Raw genomic sequence first — 22,712 nt, 5'->3', positions numbered from 1 at the left:
TTTAAAATGTTTATTAGACATGTACAATTTATATTTTGTTCTGATACAGGAATTAACACTGTGCAACAGTGTTCTACAGAAAACTGGGAAGGAGACCGTGAATATGAAATCTGTGAATGCAGAGGGCAGACTGTACTTACAATTTACAACATCTCAAATTATCGTACATACTTTGAAAATAGTACCTTCACATGTAAACATAGGCGGAGATAGACTCGGAAGTCTGGGGGGGCAAGATGATGATGATGTCGATTCATCTATACATATATGCATTAGATCTGTCGACTTCACCTTTGATGCTGGGGGGGCAATGCCCCCCTCACGCCCCCCCCCCCCGTATCTCCGCCCATGCATGTAAAACTCTTGCTACACACTGAGGTTGTAGTCATTAAGAGCATCATGGGCTTCTAGGCAAAGTGATTTTTCTGAGGCCCCTATCTGGCTAAAAATGTCTGCCTACCAATTTCATGTTTACTCTCAAAGTTTTTAATCAGATCTCTTTTTCATAAGGCCCCCTCTGCACTTGATGTGCCTGGGTAGTGCCTTGTAGTTCACGCATACAGTATTTTTTCATATATACCCTTATGACACTTATTTTTAGGAATGCAATAATTTTTTTTTTTTTTTTGGTTTCTATAAAAATATTTAGATTGGATTCAGAGCAGCCTGGAACACAAATAGTGAACTCACAACTTCCAGTTTGATGGTTCTGGGTTAAAATCCAGGGAATGAAATCAGCTTCCAATTATTGTAGGTCCCATTCTAAATGTCCAGTTGTGAACATAACATTGCAGTGTTGTTGCAAAAATGATAAAAACCAAATAGATGTCATGAGCATTCAGAAAGTTATGAAGCCTCCTTATAGCATCAAAAACGAAAATGACCAAAATGGTCTCCGAATCATGATTGATTAAAATTTGTTGAAATGAAAGTTTTTTACTTTTGATTGAAGCTGTGTGTCCCTTACATGTCCTGAGGGTGTTATGGAAACACACACGAATCAAAAGAAAAGATGATGAAAATGAATTTGATCACATGTTGTTTATACCATTATTGTATGTTTCTGTTGCAAATTTGGATATTTTTAGCAAAAGAAAAGATAAATATAACAGATTTAAATACATTTTTACCACTAATTATCATGTTTTTAATGTGTTGATCTCTGTCTATTGCTTAGATCAAGCAAGGGACAGCCTGTACCAGCAAACACCAGTATGCCAATTGGTAAGCCAAGTTCAGGTATGTTATTTATTTATATTTCCTCAGGGCGTGTTTCTCATATGGACAAACAGGTTACGTGCCCAGGGGCCAGAAATTGGCTGCCTTTTGTGTTATAGGCACAGCCCTCCCCATGCTTCTGCCCTAAGAACACTATATAAGGGGAAATACACAAAAATTTGTATTTTCCCAGGACCCGAAGTTATGAGAAACAGGCCCTGTATTTCCTCACTGTGCACTTTTGATATGTTTGATATTTAATGCAAAAGGGTTGATGAACTGAGGCCTGTTTAGATAGATTTACTAAGATGAATGAGAAGGTATATCCGATGGTGTGCCTGAATTTTTAAATAAAGCAATAATCACCCCAAATTTACTCGAGTTTGTTAGAGGAAGTCAATTAGGCATTCTGGCATGCATCCCACTCAATGGCCCTATTTAAGTATAAACAAACAAATACAGCAACCTTAGGCAGAAAAATTTGAGGAACAGACATATTTTAAATTATTGTGACACAGGAGGGAGAGAAGGGAAAAATTTGTCTGTACATGAGTATAAGAGATCCCAGATATGTCCCTGGTCCTACTATGTGAGGAGAAGGCAGATGCTGCCTGTGAAGAAAGTCTTCAGTTTGTTTGCTACAGTGATCCGTTGATGAGCTTTGTAAAGCTATCAAGAATAAGTCTTCAAGCATGCTTTCACAAGGTGTGGTTTCTTTACTTGGCAATATTTGTACTCGTGTTCAGTGCTCTCATTTTTTTCAACTTTTCAGGCTTTTCTGTGTGGCAGGGCCGTCTTAAGAGCATCATGGACCCCCGGACCAATTGGATTTTCTGAGGCCCTACCTGGAAAATTCTCGAAAATTTCAATTAGTTCTCATTTTTATGAGGCCCCCGGGTGGGCCCCATGAGTTAAGACGGCACTGCTGTGAGGTGTACAATGAGATGCTGCTATATGTGATATTCTAATAGATTTTTAACTTTCTTTTCATTCTGTGGTTCTTGATTTCCCAAATCATAATGTATACCTGTGTTTCCCAAAGTGAGCAATATCTCCTTCTGAAAGAGAGCAATGGAATGTACCAGGGGCCGATAATAGTGGTGGATGCAATATAGGATCCTATGTGATGAGAAATTTTTGTTGGGGGGGGGGGACAGCAGGGATGAACTTAAAAAGGTTTGAGAAACTATGATTTTTCTTACTATTATGAAGTCAAATGATTAACAATTCTTACCTGGTGTGTGACACTTTGTAGATGAAGCATGTTCAAAACTGGCAGTGGATACGCTGGAAGAGCTGGACTGGTGTTTGGATCAACTGGAAAACATTCACACGCATCGTTCTGTTGGAGACATGGCTTCAAGCAAGGTTTCTTCTTTTAATTTGTTAATAATGTTTAGATACAATGAATACATTTTCTAAATAATTTCAATATAGTTTCATTTCAAATTGTAATTTTCATTGTTCTGACCTTTTTTAAAAAAGGTTTTTGTTTTGTATGGCAGATTTTCCTATGCATTGTCAAAATAAAGCATTTGTTTCATGAGTTACTCCAGTTTTTGTGAAAAATAGTTTTTGCAAGAAAGAATTTAAATTATTTTTTATAGTTGGAAAAAAGTTATTCATATTCTTTGCTCAATAAAAAAGTCAAGAACATGTGGTATGATACTGTAATGTTGTTTTTCATGTATGCATCATATAAATACGTATCTGCTTAATCAGTCTTTAATTGTGTTTTTTCTCCAATTATAGTTCAAAAGAATGCTGAACAAAGAACTTAGCATATTTTCTGATTCAAAATCAGGAAGCCAAATATCGGAATATATCTGTTCAACATTTTTAGGTAGGCAATATGTTAAGTCATTAAATTTTGTGAATAAATTCAAATGTTATGATTACTCTTGTCTTTTAGAGTTTCTGTCTGATGAAAATTATTTTTTTCAAGTAGCATCAACACTTTTATAGTTATACGTGCCATAGGAAAATAATTTTATTCATATTTAATAGATTGCACATTGACATTATAAATAAATATATTGGTTTTAGATTTTCATTTTGAGAGTTAGTCATATGCCTCTATACTTTTTTTCCTGTTATAAGTATCAAAAGCTATAAATGGGAAGGAACTTTGCTCTATATCCTTTTTGCCATCCACCCAAATTATATCATACATTTTTTTTGTTATTACTCAAGAATTTTAATTATTTATTAAATAAAACTACATTCAATATCAGGTTCTATGGGTTTTCTTCAGGATTAGAAAAAAAATGGCAAAGAATTTGTTAAATGTTTTGTTAAACAGGGGTAAAACTTTTCATCATTACTTGCATGCTTTTCCCCCCTATCATTTTAAGTCTTATGCTTTGCTTTTTTAGATAAACAGCAAGAATTAGACTTACCTGCACTCGTAGCAGAAGATAGTCAAGTACCAAATGCCTCTCAAATTAAGCTAAAACCTGGTCAGACAATGTCTCAAATTTCTGGTGTTAAAAAACCACTCTGTCATACAAACAGTTTGACAAAACTACCGAAATTTGGTGTTGATACACCATATGAGTCAGAACTCGGAAAGGTAAGTTATTTTCTCCCTATATGTATTCCCTCTGTATTTGTTTACTTTATGCACCAGATCGCATAGAAACTTTTAATAAAATAACGGTTTTTCCCTATTGAAAAATGCTTTTGTTTAATGATTGCATGCTCAAACTCTAGCTTGTGCAGATCAATCTGGCTCATTTGAGAATTTTATTCATCCTGCAAATTAATTTTTAAAAATATTTCATTGTTTTTAAAATACCATAATTCAGAACTTGGATTTAAATGTGATTATGTGCACAAAATAGAATTATGTGTATTAAAAATATTGGTTGGTGCTCATTAAAATTGCCTTAGCCTTAACTAGCCTAATGACACAGTGGATATACCTGAGATATATCCACTAAAAAAGGGGCTTTTGTGTCATGTTCTGGCACTTACAAAAATATATGTTAATACTGTGCTGATATTTCAATACATAGTTTGAATTCAGTGTCATTGAATGCAATATTTCTTGCTTATCAATATTTTCATGCTTTAAGCACAAACTAGTTAAGTTGAACAAGGTTAGTCTTTTTAGTCACACTGTCTTTTTGCACCGATTTATTATATCACACTTTAATCCAAACAGATGTTTTTTTAATGCTCCAATCATTAATTAAGGATTTTCTCATCTGTGTGAGTTTTTGATTTTCTGTGAGCAAGCACAGTACCCATCATTCAAAAATATTTTTCATGTATTCAATATCGTAATGTAAAATACCATCTTCACATTCTTTCGAAATTTTTATGGTCTCCGAAATTTAGCTTTATTAATTGGTCTTACAATACCATGTTTATACACTTTTAATGTTTGCTGGTGTTACATTTTCACTAGGCTTATTCCGTGATATTACTTTGAAGTCTCTTATTCTTTCCTATTCAAATTATCACAACGTTTATATTTATCTATAGCCTCACAGCACAGGTGAGTGAAATACTTTGTTATCAGAAAGAAGCCTAGTATCCACGAAATGGATGCCATGGATCCTCTTTGAAATCCTGGTCCGTCACTGCTAACTTTTTCAACTGACCTAATTAATATTGGTTGGGTCAGTCTTCTTGTTCAGGTTCCTCTATGTTCTCTGACTGATGTTTTTATTTTTTATGGTTCAAGTATAAATAGCTCCATATGAATACAGAATCTTACCTGAACCAATGAACATCTTTGACTAAGTAAACATGGTATAGTGTTGATTTTCCACATTGGTTTACATTTTGAAGTTATTTTGCTTGAAAGTTTTGTAATGATGTGGGATACTTTTAGGATGCATGGTAAAAATGTAGTATCCTAAGACTGAGTGAACATCTATATGTCTGTGTTTAATCTTCTGGGATACATGACATTTTTCAGTCTTTTTGCTGGGGAGCTGTTATCTTGTTCTACATGTTTAAGTCCCTATGAGAAATTTTCAGGTTCACAAATATAATAGGCAATACACACATGAATATTTTTGCTGAGAGATAATTTGAATTTTTATTTTAGTAATATGTGAATAATGGGTTTTAGTGAACCTGGTGTCCAAAAGAACCCTTTAATTACTAGGATACCTAAGAAATTGAATATTTTTCTTTTCTACTTAAATAACTTTGTAGTAGAATGATCATGCACATATTTAATGATCGTACCATATTCATGCATCACTTACTTTTTTTCCTAATACAGTGCCTTCAAATTGGCAAAAAATAATAATAACATTTTCTTTCTTGTTATAAATACAAATACAATGGTGACAACAAGCAAAACGCCCAACGAGGTGGCTGAAAATGAGATGCCCACAAAAATATGGATGTCAGATATATCTAAACAGCAACTCAATAAAAGAGCAGTTATCTCAAAAACAATAGTTACGATAAAATAAAATACACTGCCAACAAAAAAATTATAATTGTTTTATCTAAGGATGGATAGCTTTTTGATTTATCCCAATATAGTTTTATTGAGAAAAAAATGAGAAAATAAAAATACAATATACTTACAATATTCTATACTCAAGGAATCACTTGATCCGTTCAGAGTATATAACAAATTTTTCTGTGGGGGCAAAAACTTTGATAATATCAAGTACTAAACAAAATATACAAATGAACACAAATATTATAGATGCCTTGGTGTGGCAACACTATGCTGGGGGCTGAGAAGTATTTTCTTACTGTAATAAAAAAATTAATGGAATTAATTATTAGTTTTTTGAAAGCTCTAATTCATTTTCATATTTTATTTCATTTGGCAGGTTATTAAAATATAATAGAGCCAAATATATGAATTGTTTTAGTCAATGTGTTTTTGCATGTTTATTGTATTTCTTCTTGAACGTGTCAATTGTATTAGAATTCACTACCCCAGAGGCTATGCTATTCCATTTATTTACAACCCTATGGTGTCCCCCTTGGCAAAGCAGTCGATTGATGGTGTATTAATAATTCATAGTCCTCCTATCTATCCCATTGAAAATTTCAATCATATCCTACAGAGACACCTGCACTCTTTCAATGCAAACATATTAAAAAAAACAAGTCACTCTTCATAGTTCAAGTTCTGTATACTACCAACAGCATGCATGGCTCTTCTCTGCACCCTCTCAATCTAGTCTATGTCCTTCTATAGGTATGGTCTCCAAAACCTTGTGGCATACTCCAGTCAAGGATGAACTAAGCCCAGAAACGGGGGAAGAATGACTTTATGACTTTTTTTTTTGAATGAGAACAGGAAGAGATCTTTTTAAGAATGCAGCTTTGAGCATTTTTCTTTTTTTTACCACCGCTGAGCAATATTGAGAAACTCTAAACTTCATGATGATTTCCGAATCAGTGATCCTAGTTGCATCCAGAATGTCACCATTCAACTTGTAAGTGACATGTAGGTTGTTTGCACCAAAATGAGCCATGCACTTTCCAATGCTAAAAGTTGCACTCCATTCATTTGCCCATGCTGCAATCCTATTTGAGTTGGTCTGGAGCAACTCCCTTTATCGCTTTGATTCTGACTGCCCCTATCAGTTTCACATCTGCAAATTTGCTGACAATCCCATCAATGCCCTGATCGAGTTTATTGATAAAAAAGGAAAAAAAATGGGACCAAGGACACTTCTTTTAGGGACTTTGCTTGTGACAATCTCCCCTCAGAAAATTCCATATTCACCATAACCTGTTGTGATCTATCTCTCAACCATACACAATTCTATCCAATTCAACAAGTTGCTTGCCCCCAATCTCATGTAAACACATCAAGAGTTTACCATGTTTGACCTAATTGAATGCCTTTTGGAAATCAAGATGAACAACGTCAACATTTTTTTTTTTTCCAGTGCCTTATCACGTGACCATAGAAGCAAAAGAGGTTGGTTACACATGACTTTCCTTCCATTCTTGAATCCATGCTGGTTTTCCAACAATACATTATTCTCATCTATTCACTTCACCTTTTAATAATCATTTCTAACATTTTTGAGAGGGAGCTTGTTGAAATCACTGAACGATATTTGGTCATGGCTTCGCTACTGTTCTTTTTTAATACTGGGACCACATTAGTAAGCTTCCAATTTCCCAGTACAATATCCTCAGCAACACTACTCCTGTAAATCTGTGCTACTGTGGTGCCAACAATTTATTAAAACTTTCCCTAAGAACCCTAGGATGAATATTGTGTGGTCCTGGTGCCTTGTTAGCACATACATTTTTTAGAAGTTTTAGGACTTCCACATCATCCACTTGAATATTGTTGAGGACATTATTCGCCCATGAGGCACTCACACTTTAGATATCTCTATTAAAAATTGATGCAAAAAAGCCATTGAACAGCACCACCCATACCTACATTGAACTCTACCCTAGATCCTTCTATTGATGGGGGGCCAATTGTCCCTTGTAATGATTTTAATGTTGTAATTGTAATGAATACCTGAAAAATGATTTTGGGTCATTGCCAATGTTATCCGCCAACCTTGATTCAACCTCTGTTTTACTATCCCTTATCACTTTCTTCAACCCCTTTTTTTCAGCAAATGGGAACAGGCTACCTCTCCCACTTTTATACTTTCTGAATACCTTTTCTTTTATATAAATACAAATACCACAACAGGCCAATTGCCCATCGAAGTAACTGAAAAAATTATGCCCATTTATATAAAAAATATGAATGTCAAATAACCAAAATACAGCAACCCAATATAAAAGCATATATCACCAAAAAAAAAAAATATATAATAATACGCTGCCCATAAAATACAATTTTCAAGATAAAGATTATGCACATTATCTATGAACCAGAAAGGGGTAGAATGAAAAAATTTATATTTTACAAACAAAAGGAATAATGTCATTCAAAACATCAGATAGTTTTGTCCTAAATCCCTTTCAATGACTTACCACACCCACTGATTCCATCCGGTATTTGAAAATTACAGCTAACCTTTCCCTCAAAAATTCAAAGTTGGTTCTTCAAAAACAGGGAACCATTCTCTTGTTAACTTTCCGAAGATGATTGCTGGGGGGGGGGGGAGCATGATGGTGATAATGTCAATTCATATATACACATATGCATTGGATCAGTCAGCTCTGCCTTTGACCCTAGGGGGCCCAATGTCCCACCCCCTGTATCTCCGCCCATACTCTCTTATATTGATCTCTATCATCATCATCATCTTTGGTGTCCCATGTAGGAAGAGCTTAGGCAATTTTTCCCATCACTCTAGCACCAAGTAGTGTAACATGAATTGTGAGTCATGCGTTTGTGAAGAAGTATTATTCTGTGAATTCCCAAAAGTTTTGCAACCAGCGTAGGGGATGTGAGGTATGGTGTCTGTTACCGTATTGTTGAGCCTTTTGAGTGGAATTATGATATAACTGCAAACCGATATGGGCCCTATTAGAATAATTGAGGAGGTTGCTTCTATCTGTGGTACCCTTTTAAAGGAAAAAGGAGCAGAGGAGTTCTAAGGATATGTCCAAAACTCAACATGAGGTTATTGAAAATAACTCATGAGAGTATGAATCAGAACAGAAAATTGATACTTACCATGAGTTCAGGTGTTTGGTATAATTGAGAAAATTTACCAAGTTGTGAATGCTGGTTGCATTTACTACATCACTTAGTGTCACCTGATGATCACCAAAGTAGTTCCTTCTCAGGATTGAGAAGGTGGAGCATCGTCCCACACAGTGAAGTGAAGTGGAGTTTCGTCTTCCTCTCTGCACACAGGACAAATAGGTGAATCATGCAAATTCACCTATAGGTCCTGTGTGCAGGTTAGCATGACCAGTGATTATCTGTATAACCGGTTTAATCTGTTTTCTATTCAGTAGGTTAGCATGACCAGTGATTATCTGTATAACCGGTTTAATCTGTTTTCTATTCAGTGAAATAAGTTTATTGGCAATATTCGGTTGGGTTCCCAAGGCCAGCTTGGCTTGTCTGCAGTCCTGCCTTGAGTTCCATTGCCGAAAATGTTTATTTTCTATCCATTGTTTTTGACATCTCCTTTTATGGTTGACATGGAGACAGGATAGAAAGGTTCAGGTCCAGGTAGCTTCGGGTTCACTGCCTCTTTGGCTCTATCTGGTCTGCTAGTTCATTCCCCTGGAAATTTTCATGTCCAAGAACCCAGTAAAGGTTGATGATGTTGCCAAATACTGCCAATTTATTAAGCATGTCAGTGCAGTATTTGACGCGCAGTTGGAACTTGAAGTTTTCAAGAGCCATATTGATCTGTAACTGATGAGTTCTCCCAGTGGACGCTTGGGTAGTTGAAATCCCCTAATATAACAACCCTCTTATGCTTACACATGTAGGGAATTTCATCATCAAGCTTAGCGATGTTATGATCCCTGTTCGGTAGATTATAACAAAGGCCAAGAAACACCATAAGCTTACTGCAGTTTTCAAGCTCAACCCATGTAGTTTCAGTATCACTCTCTGGCCTGCAAACACGATTTCACGTAAATCAAGACTCCACCAAGCCCATCATTTAATTTTTTCTGGGATGGGGTAAAGAACATATACTCAACATATGTATGTATATATATTTCACCTTTTTTGTCCATTTTTATTGTATTTTTTGAAGCCAGGGTATCCCCAGATTTATTAAAAAAATACAATAGAAATAGACAAACAAGGTCCATAGCCATGGAGCGATCCCCCAACCTCCCAAATGACAGGCCTGGACCCTACCTCCCTTTCCTACCCAGGGCTGTCTTAACAGGGTCATGGGCTCCTGGGCAGAGAGATTTTTTTTAAGGCTCCTAACTGGCTGGCATGCCTTTCTACCAATTTAGATGCTTAATCTGTTATGGCTATAAGATCTAGACCCTCTACAGCAATCGTAATTTCTAAAAATATTTCTTATTACCCAAGTTTCTGGCATTTATTAGAACAAATTTGAATTTGCCTTGTGTTTTAATGTCAATCGGGAAACTATCTAAGTAAGAGTTTGGTAATTCCCCTCCTATACTGCTACAAACAACATTAACTAACCCAAATTTTTTTTTATTTCATTGGACTGAACACAACACATAAAACATACAATCAAAACAACTGAAAAAAAGCTGACATTACAATGACACAGGCACTCTGTTACCCCAATGGACTACAATTCCTTCCAGTGGGTCAATATACATTCATTCCCATCTACCTAGTAACCTCCCAGACCCCAGTGTTCAGTTCCCAAGAACGTAACTCCAAGTGTGGAGCAAATGTCCTTCAGACCTAAGTTAAAGTGATGAATCCTACTCCTGAACTCCCACTACCCCTTGGAAGTACTGGAATCACTGCCACATCTGAACTCCCTCCCGATTGGATAATAGTAAATCTGACAGACTCACTAATATTAGCTCCTACCTGGTTCATTCCCTCCTACAAGACTACTCTCTCAGGAAACCTTCACCTACAAACTACATTTTAAACATTTCTTATCTTCTGACCTGAAAGACAGCAGTGCTCAAAACTTGAAAAATCCTTACATGCCCTGTTCCAAAGTTCCCTAACCATAGAATCCCAGATAATTACACCACTATCATTATCCTCCGTGACCTTATCTACAACTGCCCTATTCTCCCTTTGAAACATCATTATTTGTAGAGTTAACTACTTCATCGACAGGTGCCTCTGTTATCTCAGCATTCTTCATAACCCTAACTCTGTCCCATAACACCTCAAGCTCCAATCTAGCCCTCTCTAAACAGCCCTCACATTTAAAAGTATCAACCTATCTCCCTAGATCAGGGAAAACTTCCATTGCAATCCATACATAAGACTAATCTAGTCAAGGCTTACTAACTATAATGCTAAAGTGCTAAAGCTAGATAAGGAACAATATAACTATGCTTCTAAAAATAGGAGAATGAGAATTGTTAACAAAAAATTAAAATAAGCATAATCAATTATAAATTAAAATAAAATCTATGCAAAAGATTATATGAAAGAAAGTATCAAAAAATGCTCAACACTGAAATACAAGGAAGAAATAAAAGTATAAAATATATTTTGTACAAACAAGATAGAAACTACATTTAGTAGTATTAGCTAACTTATCTACAAACTTTAAAACTATTGGGCTCAAATCAAATAACAAAAATTACTAAGAGTAGCCAGAAAAAATTCTAGACTGTTCGCTAACACTAATGCCCAAATCACCTGAGAAAAAGTATATCAAAGAACACGGGGGGAAAAACACAAAAATGGTCGAAAACAAAGAATATTCCCTCCTATATGGGCGAAAATTTGATTATACACAAAGAAAAAAATGGGAAAGAAACTTGACAGAAGAACAAATGAAATGAAAGCGAGAGAGAGGAAAGAAAATTTAAATCAATCAGAAAACATGCAAATAAAAATTAAAAAAGAAATTAAAAATCACTTTTCTCACAAATCCAAGATGGGGGCTCTTCACAGGAACAAAAGAATTTTCAAAACCAAAAATCCAATAGCTGATATCAACTTCAATTGCCCATGGCGATAGACCAGAGTTGTGCTTGGTTAGAAAGAAAGAAAGAAAAGTTGATGGCAACTAGCACTAGCACAGAACGTTTAACACAAATCAAGAAAAAACAAAGAAAACACCAAGTGATTAATCCAAACAAACAAAAATCATGCTAATGAAATCACAGAGAACGAGGAAAATCACGAAAATTATGAACTAAAAAAAAGACACTATGAGCAAACAAGATACGCAAGAAGTCCTAAGTTTGATGCAGAGTACCTGTGCATATGGTCCCTTGGTGTTACTTTGGCTAGTTTCCGGTGAGGGAGAAAGGCATCCTCACTCAACGATGACTAGCTTCTAATCAAAAAAAATTATCTTCATCCTTTGGAATCCAATATTCATTATAAAAAGTTGAAAATATTATTTTATATTACACATTTTATTATATTCGAATTTCCTTTAGCAAAACTGAAAACATAAAAACCTGATTTTTTCATACTTCATATAATTTCAGATCTTAGAAGATGTAGATAAGTGGGGAATGGATGTATTCAAAGTTGATGAACTTTCAGACAAGAGGCCTCTTACTGCTGTTGTATATCACATATTTAGGGTAAGATAGAAAATATGATTGATTAAACTTTTTATAAAATAACATGTAGGCTATATAATGACCACATGTAAAAAAATATACAGAATACCCTGATTAAAACTATTATACAAGAACCACACAAAAATCTGTAGCACTTTTCATTTTTTTATAAAATCAGTCAACTGACACAAAAGAGTGTGGTTTGCAGTTAAATACTTGTCACGGACAAGATTTTTTATTTTATTTTGGAGAGTAAAAAGTATTTCAAAATGGCATACATAGATGGCGCTGTACCATAAAACATATAAGCCTAACAACAGCAGCTGTATATATACATGCACAAACACTTATTTCATTTTTTTCCAAGATTTTTCCTTTATTCAGTTCTTTTTCTTTTATTTATACAGTAGAACCTTATCCAAAACAGTGGATGCCTGAACCCATTTCAGTAGCAAATTTACTGTATTTTTATGCGTAAGGAACCCCCGATTTTTTGGGCTTAAAATTTGGAAGAAAGTTTTCATCAAAGATATTTTTTATTTCAAGATTTTTTATTTTGAAAAAGATGAGGATTTTCATATGACCCTATATGCAAAAATCCAGACAGGAGAGATCTGGAAATTTTTTGCTGGCCAGGCTATGGTACACTCCTGATAGTGTTTGGGCTTTTAGAGTATTGCTGTCTGCAGCGCCATATAAAAATGCATGTCAACAATATCCTGATTCATGAAACCGGATATCCCTTCGGTGACTCCTAATGGAAGTTATGATAAGTGGTAAAACCAGTGCTTTTTGTGTTCGATGACAGGGTCTTTATCAGTTTATCCCTTTCATTTTGACCATGCATTATGTGGCCAAAAATTGCTTGTTTAGGTGTGTTCTACCATTCCTAAAAGTTTAACCATTAAGTTCACTGTATGCTACTAGGTCTGAAGTGTGACCACTGTGTAAAGTAGCTGCCTAGTTACTTCATAAAGAGCCTAAATGTCATAAATTGTCATTAATGCAAATATATGGTCAAATCCTTCCATAGAAAACCCAACTTATAATAAACAAAATTTTTGGTCTTGTCCCCACAGGATTTTCCCATTAGATCACTTGCCGCAAAACAAATTTATTTGCCTTTGAAGTTCATTGTAGTAGGGTTTGATCATATATGCAGGGTTTATATGTTAAAGTTCACTTATTTTGAGCTGTCTACACCCCTTGATTTATGATCAAAAATCTGTGAAACTTCAGAATATTTTTAATAAAACACAAATACGAGGCCACAACAGGCAAAATACCCAATGAGGTGGGTGCTGAGAAAAAGATGCCCATAACAAATATGGATGTTATATATTTCTAAAATATAGCAACCCAATAAAAAATTCAATTATAAAAATTTAAAAATATATATACATGGTAAAATATAACACAATGCCCATAAAAAATATTTAGGGTTGTCTTATCTAAGTATCTAAAAAAAGAGAAAGTGATTATAAAAAAAATTATTCCTGGCATTCACTGCTAGGACATGTTTCTTTCGCAAATTGTAGTGCACATGCTAACTTTTTTCTAACATAAATTGCTCAAGCTTTATGACTGGGTATCAAACCATGTCCAACAGAACCATTTCCATTCTCATTTCTTCACTGAAGAGTATCATGTTGGGTTTATACTAGAACTTGCTTTACCGGTGAAACTACTTTATGAATGCAGTGGTTCTGCACCAAAAGCTATGCAGAGAATTTCAGTGTTTTAAAGAAGGCTTCAAAATTTCTCTATCTCTTTTATAAAGTTTCATAAGTTTTTTTTTATTTATTTTGAATTGTAAGGGTTGTATATAACTTGGAAGCTTGGATTAGAGGAATTAGATATACACCTTGTATATAGGCTGCCGATAAAATTTTACTACATAAACAATTATGTTGTGAAGAAGCAATCAGTTTTAAAATTTAATCCTTTTATCCGTTGATTTAATTTAAACTTTTTTCCACTAGGAGAGAGATTTACTGAAAACTTTCAAAATTTCTTCAAAAACACTGCTGAATTTTCTCATGACCTTGGAAGATCATTATCTTAAAGTGCCATATCATAACAGAATACATGCTTGTGATGTGACTCAATCAGTGCATGTGCTCTTGTCATCTCCAGCATTAGATGTAAGTCAATATATTTTTTTAATTTGTTTAATATCTACTGAGTTCTGATATAAAACATTCTATCTGTATTTTATGAAAATAATGAATTGTCATTGTACAGTCAATACTCTAAAATACTTGATGTGTATTTGCCTCTGCATTTTAGTTTTAAATTTTCATTCTGGTCTTCAGTACCCCTTTTACATACTTTTTGAATATCATTAATAACTTTCAAATACAAATAAAAGTGCCACAACAGGCAAATTTCCCAATTAGGTGGCTGAATAAAGATGGCCATAAAAAATATGAATGTGTCATATGTAACCAAAATACAGCAACCCAATATAAAAACATATATTGCAAAATAAAAAACTAATAATTAATACTATACAATACACTGCCCATAAAAAAGACTATTGGTTGCTTTAATCTAAGTATGGATAGCTTCGATTTATCCCACTATGTTTATCATACTTCTTTTCATACGTATCAATTGTATTAGAAAAATGAAGAGTGAAACTCAGTTAATGTTGGCCAAAGCTTCAGAATTTTGTATTTTTCATCACCATGAAGTCTATGGAAAATATGAAAAAAAACTTATACAGACAACTAGGTAACTTTAGGGATTCTACAAAACAGCTAGACAAAGAAAGATATATATACAGTTTTATTTCAACAAAAAACTTCAGCTGTTTATACAAAATGTCCTGTAAGTTCTAGTGTGGCCTTTATCTCATCAATCGTTCGTTATAGAGGTATGGTTCTAATTTAAAAATTGCTCAAAATGTCTTCAAAAATTTTTCTGAACCATTTTCGAGAATGAAAATACAGTGTAATATATTATACATATATATATATATATATATATATATATATATATATGACACTGTATTTTCGCAAATAAATAAATCTCAATTTTTATATGGTCCCCGATCCTCTAATTTTGAATTGAAAAGTTGTTGCCCCGGCTCTCCTGAGGGAAAAAAAATCATGTTTAAGAGGAATATTTTCTGAGATATTTGAATTCAAAAATTTAAGAAAAGTTGGGAAAGAACAATATAAACTAATTGACAATGCTCCTTTCCCTCATTCATGCTGTTATTTTACCTTTTCCCTCAGATTTTTGAATTCAAATATCTCAGTGAATATTTTTTTATTTTATTACACATTGTATTTTCATTCTTGAAACTGGTACAGAGTTATTTTTAAACACATTTTTAGCATTTTTCAAATTAAAAACATACCTCTACGACAAACAGTTGGTGAGATAAATATAATAAATAGGAGTAAAATGACACCCTGTATGTAATCATAAACAACAGAGCTTTGCATCTGTGAGCAGTCATTTTGTATCAGTAAAATTGAGGAGACGAAAATTTCAGGGCAGGCGAAAGTGAATTATCTCATAATTTTGTGCTATAACTTCTCATGTGCATTAAACACAGATAGTTGTTTGTCAGGAATTGTTCTTGTTGTAGAAGATTATTGTCCATTGGGTCATCATTTTCAAATGATATAAGTAATTTCAGAGAAAGAATTTTCAACTGAGAATGATTTTCTTCTGGGTTACCCTCTTCATCAGCCTCTAAAAAGTAATATTGAAATTCACAATTAAGTTTTGAGATATAGGCAGATAAATACAAAGGCCACACAACAGACAGAATGCTCAATGAGGTGGCTGAAAAAGGTGCCCATAAAAAATATGGATATCGAATATATATCTGAACTACATAAAAATACAGCCACCCAAAAAGAGGAATAAAAAACCAATAATTATGATAAAATATAAATATACATACTGCTCACAAAAAATTATGGTTGTCTCATGTAAGTATGGATAGCTTCTCGATTTATCCCAATATATTTATCATATTTCTTTTTGAATGTGTTAACCGTGTTGGCATTCATGACCCCCCCCAAAGGTAAGGTATTCCATTTATTTACAACCCTATTGGACACCACAACCTAGAATTGTCTCTTACCAATCGATACTGATGTCCCCTCATTGAAACCATTGATTCAGGATGAATAACTAACTTATGATCCATTTTACCCATCCCGTTGAAAATTTTATACACTTCCATCATACCCCCAGATATCGAAGGATCAATTTAGAGAATGCAATGAGACGTTTTTGAGAATGAAACTTAGCATTCTGTTAAATTTTTTGGCTGCACTACCCCAGCAATATTTAGAAAACCTAAGCTGCTTATCAATACGAATACAGTGAAACTTCGATTAACCGTCACTCATTTAACCGTCAGTTTCTGTTATCCGTCATCGTCGTAAAAAAAAATATGGAAAAAACAGCCCCAGATTTTACGGTCTAAAAAGATAAGCTCACTACAATGATCTATGCAAATGCCACCTGCAATCATAGATTACCCCTGCTTGTAATTGGTAAATCCACAAAACCACAGCCTTTCAAAAATTTAAATATGAACACGCACTCCCTGTGAACTATTATACCCAAAAAAGTGCTTGGATGGACCAAAAAGTTTTTTCCAGAATGATTCCACAATATTTTCGTACCTCAAGTTAGAGCTTATATAGTCAGAAAGCAGTTGCTGCAAGAAGCACTGTGAAAATATGAAGTGACATTACAGAAAAGCTTTTATCGAAGGCTTGTTTTCATCTGATGATGCCATGACTGTCAAAGAATTTTGGAAGGGATGCAGCATAAAAGATGTTATTTTCAATGTTGCCACTGCCTGGGCTGACCTTATATTAAAGTTTATATTGATTATTTTATAAAAAAAATTGTAAATACAATATGTATGTATTATTCACTTTTAAAGGATTTTATTTTCATTTTCATCCCAAGCCTGAAGTGAAATCATGTTACTGTACATATGTATTAAGATATTTCTGTTATCCGTCACAGCCCTGGTTTGTACGGTGACGATTAATCAAAGTTTTACTGTACCTAGATCAGTGATCCTAGTTGCATCCTGAATAATAACACCATTCAACTCATAAGTGAAACATGGATTGTTCGAACAAAAATGGGCCATCATGCACTTGTCAATGCTAAAAGACATGTTCCATTCATATGCTCACACTGAATCCTGTTTAAGATGGACTGGAGTACCTCCCTATATCGCTTTTATTTCTGACTCCCTCCATTAACTCTACATCATCTGCAAATTTGCCAGCAATCCCATAGATACCCTGATCAAGTTTATTGATAAAAAGTGAAAAAAAGTATGTGGCCAAGGACACTTCCTTGCAAGACTCCACTTGTGACATTCCTCTCTGTCCAATCAGAGAAATCCCTGTTCACTGTAACCCAATGTGACCTATCTCTAAACCACAATTCTATCCAATTCAACAAGTTATCCCAAATCCCAATCTCATGTAAATGTGTCAAGAATTTATCATGTTGGCCCCAATTGAATGCCTTTTGAAAATCGAGATAAACACTATCAACATTTTTTTTCCCTTTCCCAATGCCTTAGTCACATATCATAGAAGCAAAGGAGAGGTTGGTTACACATGATTTCCTCTTTCTGAACACACCCATGCTAATTACCCAACAATACATTATTATTGCCTATGCACTTCACAAATTGCTTTTTGATAATAATTTCCAAAATTTTGAAAGACAGCTCGTCAAACTCGCTGGACAATAATTGGACGCAGATTCTCTACTACCCTTTTTAAGTATCAAAACTGCATTAGCAAGCTCCCAATCCCTTGGGACGATACCCTCAGCAACGCTACTGTAAATTTGTGTGACTGGCCCCAGCAATTCATCCCCTGAGGTCCCTAGGATTGATATTATATCATCTGGTCCTGGTGCTTTGCTTGCACATACATTTTTTAGAAGTTTTAGGACTTCCACATCTTCCACTTGAATTTCATTGAGGTCTTTTTCACCCCTTGCTATGCTGATACTTTGTATATCACCTTCGCTGTTAAAGACTGATGCCAAAAAGTAATTGAAAGCTCTACACATACCTACATTGCTCTCTACCCTAGCACCCCCCTCGAAAGGGGACAATTGGCCCTCTTTCGGTAAGAGGGTGCAAAAAAGGGAAGAGATAGGGGTGATATAAAAGAGACTCTTGGTATTCTTGTATCACTCACAACAGGCACCAGCCCAATTACAGTGATGAAAAGAAAAACACAGAACAAGACCAAAAAAAAAAACTAAACATACACACACACATATCATTCTACAACGCCATCTGTTTGATAAAAGATGTTCTCTATTGTTGCCTCATTCTCTCTGAGAGAAAAATACATTCAGAGTCAAATGTTACCAAAATAATGGTGAAATGGTGAGGTTTGAAAATGGAACTTAACAAAATATGAGTAGCACAGTAACAATGGATGAGACATACCTCTTATTATTTTGACATTCTCACATGTCCCAATTCCAGTTTCTCTCTTCTGATTTGGAAAAGAGATGACAGCAGTTCCTGAAGACATAGGATGTGTTTCCATAATCCCAAACATACATATACACTGCAGGGTTTGCCAACAAACCACTTTCTGGTATGTATTGTATGTAATTAGATGTTCTTCTGATATGAGGTATATGCACAGCCCAAACAGGTAGCTGTATGTACGAGGGTGTTTCGAAAGTAAGGACTGTTTATCTGCAAGAAAGAAATAGCAAATATGATCAATTCATGCATGCACAGTAGTAAATTTAAAAAGTTCTTTTAACATATAAATGCAATACTTCAAACAATCCATCGTTGTTCATTTTTTTTAAATAATGAATAATGAGTGAAGAAATGAAAGCCCTAATAAATAAGTCCACTCAGCAATCGTATTTCTTAATGCAAAAGGGCAAAATTTTATCACATCAACCAAATTTTGAATAAGTATCACGTAAATTGGATCATATTTTAATGTATAGTCTTATGATTATGGTCATGTTTGAGGCAGGAGAGACCTTGTGATGGCGGCTTTTGGTGTTCTCCATAACATTCTCACATTGTGATCATTGATGGTGTAATATATCTCTTGCATTGTGAAACATTTTCAAAATTATCGTGTGCAAAAAGCTGCTGTGAAGTTTAATGCTAGAAAATAAGACCTTCTCGAACTAGGTGGCTAGTGTGGACTTGAGTATTGACTTGATGTTGCACAACACTTGCAAAATACCTACAGTGCATGCCGCTTAACATGATCACTAGGGCTCGGATTTTTATGCCCCTGAAGATGAAGCATTGTTGCTGATCTATAAATTCAGGTTTTTAACCTATCAGCAATGACGTTTCATCTGTAGGGCATAAAAATCCGAACCCTAGTGATCACATTTGGACACTGAGTTTCTAATAAAAATAACCTGATTGATAACTATATTAAAAAAAAATCCTTGTAGTAAGTATGGTGACCATTTTTCATTTGGTCAAACAGGATGTATGGAAACGAAGCCAACATAACAGGTTTCAAAATGTTAAATCATGCATTTTTGTTAATTGTTCTAAAGGAGGATTAAAAGATTGTTTTATTCTTCCTTTGAGCTAAAATCCTAATTTTTATTTATTCAGAAAATTATGGGGAGTTGGATTTAAACTGTTTAATGTGTATTACTAATTACGATACTTTTTATAATGTACGGTGCACTCTGTTGTCTTCTGGTCATGGAACTATGAATGTACTCAGTTGAAAGAAACTGGCCGTGAACTGAAGAAAGGGACATTTTTCCCAACTTACACATGCCTTCACTATAGAAAACCTTGGCAAAAGCAGCACTACACATACATGGATCATAAAGGCAATTACCACCCAATTAGGGCATTGTGAGTACAGAAATTTTTGTCAACAAGGGAATCTTTTGACCTCCTGCGTAGTCTTGCAGATTGATAACAATAAGGCCCTCCTAACACGGGGCACAAGTCTGGCAACTCATGCGAGAAATCGTACCCAGAAGATGAACACGTATATTGCTATGGAAGCCCTCACGCGAGGAAATTAGAGACGAAATATCCAACACGACTATGTCACTTGGCGACTTTCAGGGGGGCACCCCCCAAATGATGGGCCTGTGGTAAACACAGTGTTGTTTTAACACCCGGGCACGTCTCCCGGGGAGGGTTCAAAAGAAGATGGGGCATCACGAAAATTAGATCTAGTAAAAAATTTCACGAGTAACCAAGTGAATTTGCTAAGTAGGGCCTCAGAAAAAAACACATGGTTCAAGGGCCCCCATGGTACTTTCAAGATGGTCCTGAGTAAGCACCTCTAGGAATTTTCAAAATACAGCCTACTTGCACAACATGTACCTAAACAAGTACATGTTCTATAGGGATGTTCCCCCTTGCTTAGAATGTCTGTAATTTAGGTCGCGTACATCTGCGTGTGGGAGAATTCAGGGAAAATCATTCCCTGGAACATAAACAACAATTCATGTTGTTTGATAACAATAAGGCCCTCCTAACACGGGGCACAAGTCTGGCAACTACTTTTGCCTACAGTTTATTTTTTGCCTCTCGGAACCGTAGCTTTTGCTGTTTCATTTCATGAAACTACTCAAACTGTTTCATTTCATGAAACTACTCAAACTGTTTCATTTCATGAGACTACTCAAAATCCTACATGACAATACTTTAACTAATATTCAATTTTCCAATTGATCACAATCTTAAATGGAAAAGTCATATCAAATACTTGCAAAAAAGATTACGGCTGCCAATTTATAAATTTTACTATCTCAAACCCTACTTGAATCAGTCGTTTTTACTAACTCTTTATTACTCCTTGTTTCACTCACTCCTACTGTATGGTCTAACTGCCTGGGGTTCAGACTACCTTTCAACCCTTTACCCTATAATCAGTCTCCATAAGAGAATAATTAGAATCATCAGAAATAATTTTACTACACTATCAATACAACTTCATCAACATCTTGGAATACTTACATTACGTTAATTATATTTCTTTAAATCTATTCTCCTCCTATTCAAAGGTCAATTCTCCTTGCCTTTAAATACATCTCGATCTTCAAATAGACTAAATAATATATATTCACTTCCGTTGCCTCATAAAACACTGTTGAAGAAACATTTTACTTACCTTATCCCGAAATTCTACAATACATTACCACCAGAAATCACTCACAATACTAATTTATCATCCTTTAAAAAATGTGTCAAGCAATACATGTTCTCACTTGATGGTATAGAGAATTTGTTTTAATTTTTTTTCCTTGCTCATATAATCCTTAAATAACATAACAGTTTAATTTAATTACATGCTGCATCTAGTCGTTTTTGCTTTTATTCCAACATCTAAAAAATTTATATTTTCAGTAGCAGCATGTAGAACTGTTTTTAAATTGCACTCTTCTGTTGCCATGAATTTTTATTTTAATTTGAATAATTTTTATTGTAATTTAAATAATTTTTATTTTAATTTGAATAATTTTTATTTTAATTTGAATAATTTTTATTTTAATTTGAATAATTTTTATTTTAATTTGAATAATTTTTATTTTAATTTGAATAATTTTTATTTTATTTTTTTTTTTTTTAGTTGACACTATTCTGTTTTCCATACTAATTTTTACTAGCATTGACCAGAATGGGTCATTTTTTGATTGATTCCTTGGTAAATTTTTTTTTGTGTGTACTGTTATAAGATGATAATAAATTTGATTCGATTGAAAAAAAAAAAAAAAAAAAATATATATATATATATATATATATATAATAATAATAATAAATCCAACATATACTTACTGAGAGGCATATTTATTGAGGAAAAATAGACATTTTATTGTGAATTTTTTTTCCATTGAAATCACTTAAAACAAATGAAAATTTACTAAAAAATTATATAATTGTACCATTTTATTGTCATTTCAAAATGATATCAATTTGAATAAAGAAATTGTGTGTATATACTTGTGAGCTGAAATTCTGTAGCAATTTCACTTATATAATAGAAATTATTTTACTTATTTCTTTGTATCGATTTTTATTTATTTTTGATAAATTTCGATTTTTTCCTATCCTGGTTAACAAGATGGTACCAGAAGATAAGAAGGAGAATGATAGGCTATGCAGTTTTTACTCAGTTTCCTGGGCTTTGAATATTTTTTGGTAGCGGTGTGTGAGGGAGAACGAGCAACTCTTCGTTCAAGTCAACTCAACTCTCAAGTTGAGGCAACTCAAGTTTGATTTTAGTTTCCCTGTCTGAGGAGGGCCTAACTTATAGGGAAAATGAATCTGGGTCAACTACGGCTTCAAAATATGTAAAAAGAACACATTTCTATGAAAAAAAGTTGATAACATAAACCAAAGACCTGATAATTATAAGCAAATTTTC

The 22,712-nt window shown here is 34.2% G+C and overlaps 1 protein-coding gene and 1 long non-coding RNA gene across 10 annotated transcripts in view; one reads left to right on the top strand and one right to left on the bottom strand.

Annotated features, from left to right (window-relative positions):
* The window catches only part of LOC149085130 (3',5'-cyclic-AMP phosphodiesterase-like), a 342,555-nt gene that overhangs the window by 294,155 nt on the left and 25,688 nt on the right, over positions 1-22,712 (top strand). For all 9 annotated transcript variants that reach the window (XM_089232946.1, XM_089232943.1, XM_089232945.1 and 6 more), the window contains 6 exons: positions 1,178-1,239; positions 2,474-2,586; positions 2,971-3,061; positions 3,594-3,790; positions 12,226-12,324; positions 14,286-14,447. In XM_089232946.1, the coding sequence (XP_089089072.1) occupies positions 1,178-1,239; positions 2,474-2,586; positions 2,971-3,061; positions 3,594-3,790; positions 12,226-12,324; positions 14,286-14,447 (724 nt within the window). The remainder of the gene's footprint in view (positions 1-1,177; positions 1,240-2,473; positions 2,587-2,970; positions 3,062-3,593; positions 3,791-12,225; positions 12,325-14,285; positions 14,448-22,712) is intronic.
* Positions 15,579-21,713, bottom strand: LOC149085131 (uncharacterized). The gene is made up of 3 exons (XR_016192882.1): positions 21,459-21,713; positions 18,773-19,030; positions 15,579-16,011 (listed from the first exon to the last, which is right to left on the bottom strand). It is a non-coding gene; the product is annotated as an uncharacterized LOC149085131 (long non-coding RNA).

Source organism: Pholcus phalangioides, unplaced genomic scaffold (genome assembly GCF_987345545.1).
Source record: "Pholcus phalangioides strain wild (caught in Gottingen) unplaced genomic scaffold, Ppha-v1.0 ptg000007l_1, whole genome shotgun sequence".
In the NCBI taxonomy this organism is placed as follows: Eukaryota; Metazoa; Arthropoda; class Arachnida; order Araneae; family Pholcidae; genus Pholcus; species Pholcus phalangioides.
This window is presented reverse-complemented; position numbering and strand designations above follow the sequence as displayed.